The sequence below is a fragment of the Myotis davidii genome, unplaced genomic scaffold (genome assembly GCF_000327345.1).
Source record: "Myotis davidii unplaced genomic scaffold, ASM32734v1 scaffold111, whole genome shotgun sequence".
NCBI classification, from domain to species: Eukaryota; Metazoa; Chordata; class Mammalia; order Chiroptera; family Vespertilionidae; genus Myotis; species Myotis davidii.
Genome location: NW_006284347.1, coordinates 4,053,625 through 4,059,508, shown reverse-complemented (window position 1 = coordinate 4,059,508; position 5,884 = coordinate 4,053,625). Strand labels below are relative to the sequence as shown.

The 5,884-nt window shown below is 40.7% G+C and overlaps 1 protein-coding gene across 1 annotated transcript in view; it reads left to right on the top strand.

Annotated features, from left to right (window-relative positions):
* Positions 1–5,884, top strand: part of DNAH12 (dynein, axonemal, heavy chain 12) — a 250,257-nt gene that overhangs the window by 110,210 nt on the left and 134,163 nt on the right. The window contains 4 exon segments of the mRNA XM_015571050.1: positions 1,451–1,603; positions 1,856–2,095; positions 2,414–2,659; positions 2,992–3,111. Coding sequence (XP_015426536.1) covers positions 1,451–1,603; positions 1,856–2,095; positions 2,414–2,659; positions 2,992–3,111 — 759 coding nt within the window.

The window sequence follows — 5,884 nt, the reverse complement described above, 5'->3', positions numbered from 1 at the left end:
GGATGGGAACTGGGGGGAGGGTAGTTATGGGGGGGGAAAAAAGAGGAAAAAGTGTAATAATCTGAACAATAAAGATTTAATCAAAACAAACACAATCAAGAAAAAGCAGGTATAATTAAGCAAGTTTATTCTATGTATGTAAAAGGCTAAGTTGACTTGCACATACGCAATACATATAAAGCTCTCACTGGAGCCAATCACATGCGTGTGCTTCGATCTGTCATTGTCGATCGTGAATTTGGTTGACACTTCTATTATAGAGAAAGGGCAAATAGCGATATTAAAATATTTCTTCTACTTTCCATTCAATGTGCACAAATCTGTGCACCAGGACACTAGTCCATAATAAAAGGAGCGTACTTGTAAGAATTTTCTTGAAATTGTAAAGAGAAAGGTTTCTAGCAATCAAATGAATGGACATGAATGTGTAGCATTTATCATAAATTTAAGATAGATAAAATATCATTGATATTGCCTTTATTTAGATGTCTATTATTTTATTTTAATAAATGTAAAAATATTATTTTATAGGTTTATTTATTACTTATTTTTAAAATAGTCTTTTAAAAGAGCAGTTTTAGGTTCTCAACAAAATTAAGTAGAAAGTACAAGAGTTCCCAAAAACCTCCTGCCTCCCTATATGTACAACCATGTGTCCCTTAACCTTATTTCTCCTAAAACGAGTCAAGTTTTACAAACTCTCATATTGGTTTTTATGAAGCAAACTTCATAGTTAGAGAGTTGACTGTAATCTATATGCTTCTAAAAATGTTCAGCCACTGTTTTAGTCATTGTGGAAACCCAGAAAGCATTCAGATACTGCTGATGTGCTTATTGAACTTAAAGACTAAGTGAGAGGGAAAAATCGACATAATTACCTGTAAGGCAAGGTAGAAAGCAATATTAGTGGTAGGAGAAGTATAGAATAGTGTTATGGGAATAGAGAACATACCAAGAGTATCAGGATCAATAGCCAGGGTGAATCATAGATAAAATTATATAATAGGTCATATGTTTCTCTTCTAACTGATGGGTCCCCATTCATAACACCCACTTTCAAATATGTACTGTCTTTGAGGCTAGCCAAGAGATTTTCATTATGGAACTCTATAATTATCTCCACAACCACTTCTAATTAAACCTTTTTGACCAAATTGTAACACCTCAAGGCTAGGTTTTCTTTGTTTTTAAAGGCAAATGGAATATTGTACATGCAAAGTATCAAAGGATAAGGAGATTTTGATACATTTTCACTTTTTTGAACTCTATAAACTGCTTATTTTTTGTACAGCTAGAAAATTGTGTGCTAAAAATTAACTGAAAAATGTAATTGTATTGCTGCCTCTCTGAAGTTACAACTAAAACTAAATCCATTTTGGAAGTGATTATCTGTGTTGTTGTTTTCAGTAAAGCATGGATTATTTCTTTTCACAAAAATGTTTCTTTTCAGATAGGTGCCTTCTATTTAAATCTTGGAGGTGCTCCAGAAGGACCAGCAGGCACAGGAAAAACTGAAACCACCAAGGACTTGGCTAAAGCTCTTGCTGTACAGTGTGTGGTGTTCAACTGTTCAGATGGGTTAGATTATCTAGCAATGGGAAAGGTAAAGTTACATTTTAAATGTTACCAACTTATAGCTAGGTGTAACTGGATAAACTGAAGCAAACTCAGTTAAACAGTATTTGAATGTAGTTTAAGCATTACTTGAACCTTGGGTTTACAGATAAAGACATTGTTTGTATCTTTGGGCTTTTATAACCTTAATTTTCAGTTTTGACTTAAAAGGTTAAATGTTTGTTTTAATAAGTGATGCCTTTTCCTAAGAAAAATTATCTTCCTTTTTTCTGGTCCTTAGTTTTTTAAAGGATTGGCTTCTTCTGGTGCTTGGGCTTGCTTTGATGAATTTAATCGAATTGAGTTGGAAGTGTTGTCAGTGGTAGCTCAACAGATCCTTTGCATTCAGAGAGCCATTCAACAGAAGCTGGATGTGTTTGTTTTTGAAGGGGCAGAACTTAAACTCAATCCCAACTGTTTTGTAGCTATTACCATGAATCCTGGCTATGCAGGACGTTCTGAATTGCCAGACAATCTTAAGGTAATATTTTTTAAGAATGTAAATTTGTTAATCAAAAGTAGCAGCATAACCCACTCAAAAGGTGTATTTTCTCACATGTTTTTGTAATTTCTCTTTTCTATTTTCTGCATGGTAAACCTCCAAAAACTCTTTTAGGTGTCTAAAAAAATTAAAGGGCACAAAACTATTAAAGTGCTAGTGAAAAATTAAAGAGTTAATGAAAAGGTGCTGCATTGGGTGAATAAACTTGAATATCAACATTATTTTTGGGTACTTATGCTTAGTATTAAAATGGTTTTCTTTATGTAAATAATATATTTCATTTATTATACACTTCAGGTTCTTTTTAGAACAGTGGCTATGATGGTTCCAAACTATGCCCTCATAGCAGAAATCTCCCTCTACTCCTATGGATTTTTGAATGCAAAACCTTTGTCTGTGAAGATAGTAATGACCTATAGGCTTTGCTCAGAACAGCTCTCATCGCAGTTTCATTATGACTATGGAATGCGAGCAGTGAAAGCAGTTTTAGTGGCTGCTGGAAACCTAAAACTAAAATTTCCAAATGAAAATGAAGATATACTTGTAAGTATACATACATGAATGAATACATACATTGTGAAAGAAAGTCTGAGTAAAAGATAATTTTTTTAGTGCAGTTGATCAGGAACTATAGGCAAAAAAGAGAGTTCTTGCTTTGAGTCTTTTTATAAGAGGTTGATATGATAGTTTAGGGGTTATGTTATTCATTATACTTTATGTAAATGAAAGGACCTTTTGGCTCGATAAGCATAGTGTTGGCTTTTCATTATGGGGATTCCATGGAACAGTGTAAAATAAACTTTGACTTTGGGTATGGGGAGGAAAGGGCTAATACTGGCAATTAACTTAATATTGCACTTTTTGGATGCTTTTAGCTTCTTCGATCAATTAAAGATGTAAATGAACCAAAGTTTTTATCACATGATATACCCTTATTTAATGGAATAACTAGTGACTTATTTCCTGGCATTAAACTTCCTGAAGCTGACTATCATGTAAGTAAACCTCTGAGAATAACTTACTCCGCAAACAAATTTATCTCATGACTTAATAGTTTACAAGGTGTTTTTTTAAAAAGTATATTTTATTGGTTTTTTACAAAGAGGAAGGGAGAGGGAGAGAGATAGTTAGAAACATCGATGAGAGAAACATCAATTCAGCTGCCTCTTGCATGCCCCCTACTGGGGATGTGCCCACAACCTGGGTACATGCCCTTGACTGGAATTGAACTTGGGACCCTTCAGTCCCCAGGCCGACGCTCTATCTGCTGAGCCAAACAGGTTAGGGCTACAAGGTTTTATTAAATGGGTGAAATCATTCTGTTGGGAGGATAAACCCCTATTTTGGTCACCTTAATATGAAAATGAGTAAATTTTACTAGTACATTCTGTTATATGATACTAGGGTTGACAAAGTTCAGGTCAAAGATGATTGTTATAAGAGAATAAGTATTTTCTATCGTGTGATTTCTAATACTACTATCCTATCTAATAAAAGACAAAAGGGTAATTAACCATACCTCCGCTATGCTTCCCATTGGCTAATCAGGGCAATATGCAAATTAACTGCCAACAAAGATGGCGGCCGGCAGCCACGCAGCTGAAGTGAACATGAGGCTTGCTTGCTCCAGTGATGGAGGAAGCCAAGGTTCCCTGCCTGCCACGGCTGGCTCTGAGGCTGAAAGCAACAATGTTTCAATTATAGAAGGTAAATAAATCCCAGAATCAAAAAAAAAAAGGGAGAGGCTGGGAGCTTCAGTCCCCCGCCCACCTGAAAACGGCCCTCAGCCCCTCACTCAGACTGTCCAGGCACCCCAGTGGGGACCCCCACCCTAAAGGGGGTATGGCCAGCCTGAAAACAGCCATCAACCCTTCACCCAGGCTGGCCAGGCACCTAAGTGGGACCCCCACCCTGATCCAGGACACCCTTCTAGGCAAACCAGCCGGCCCCCACCCATGCACCAGGCCTCTATCCTATATAGTAAAAGGGTAATATGCAAACTGACCCTAACAGCAGAAAGACTGGGAATGACTGATCACTATGACACACACTGACCACCAGTGGGAAGACGCTCAATGCAGGAGGTGCCTTCTGGTGGTCAGTGCACTCTCACATGGGGGAGCGCTGCTCAGCCACAAGCCAGGCTGATGGCTGCCAGTACAGTGGTGGTGGTGGGAGCCTTTCCTGCCTCCTCAGCAGGACTAAGGATGTCTGACTGCAGCTTAGGTCTGCTTTCTGCTGGCAAGTGGGCATCCCCTGAGGGCTGCCGGGCTGCCAGAGGGATGTCTGATTGCCATCTTAGGCCCAATTCCCCAGGGAACAGGCCTAAGCCAGCAGGTGGTCATCCCCCTAGGGGTCCCAGACTGCGATAGGGCACAGGCCGGCTGAGGGACCACCTCCCCCCCCCGGGGTGCACAAATTTTTGTGCACCGGGCCTCTAGTGTATACTATAATACTGTTGTATACTTCAGCTGGTAACAAAAGATTCTAAGCTGAAAGTGGTAAAACATCTTATAGTTAACAATGAGTTGTTTCTCAAATTTAAATAATATGGTTGCTCTTTTTTTTTTTAAAGAAACAAAGTATGTGTATTTCCAATTCCATTTAAATTATAGACAGAGGGGGAAACCAAGAAGGCGGCATAGGTAGACACCGGAAATGCTGCCTCGTACAACCACTTCAAAAATACAACTAAAAGACAAAACGAACATTATCCAGAACCACAGGAAGGCTGGCTGAGTGGAAATGCTACAATTAGAAGGAAAGAGAAAAGCACACTGAGACTCAGAGGAGGTGCAGAAGTAAGTGCAGAGGTACAGAGGCGTGCGGAAAGGGCTGGCAGCTGAGGACGCGGCGCACGTGGAAAGGGCTGGAAACTGAGGACACGGTTGTCTTTTTCAATTGGGAGGGAGTTGCAAGCTCCCAACTGCTCTGACTCCAGTTCCGGGTGAGTCTCTGGGGACCCAGACTCATACGGGAGAAACTGGACTGTCTGCATCAGTCGGAACTTGAGAGCGGCTTTCTCTCAGAGGTGCTTGCAGCAATTACGGGGACAATGAGAAACGGGCCTCTTAGGGCAGGACTGAGGAGCAGCCATAGCTGCTTGCTCTTTCCTGTTGATCCCCTGAGACCCCGCCTGCCCAAGCTGTGCACAGAGAGAAGCTTTTGCATATGAAAGGCCTGACCCTTTGCAATCTGAAAATTACCTAACAAACTGCAGCTGGGTCAGAGAAAGCCAGAACATCCAAAAGAAGGCCGAAGGCCCCACAGCAGCTTGCATTGCTTCACAGCTGGGCTCCTGCTGGGTAGCCTCAGGCAGAGGCTAAATTAGCACCTCCTTAGAGATCCAAGAGCCAGTGTACCCAGTGGTCAGATTGGGACCATCTAGATTACAACTCCTCAGATCCATAAGGGACACAGTCAGGGGCCAGACTCAGTGAGCACCAGAGCCCCACTGAAGCAAGTCTTGCCCCATAAGGGTGTCTCCAGTACAGAAGTTCTCCCACTGCAGACACAGCTGATTCTCACAGCCAATTGGCCTCGAGGTCAATTCCTCCTAGTGATACCTACAACAATCAAGGCTTAACTACAACAAGACTGTGCACAAAGCCCACAAAAAGGTGCACCAAGAGTGTCTACCTCAGGTAATTGGGGAGGCTGAGCCATTGGGCCCTATAGGACACCTAGCACAGAAAGCCACTCTATCAACACAGAAAGCATAAAAAATGTGGAGACAAAGAAACAGGCCACAAATGACAGAAATGGCGG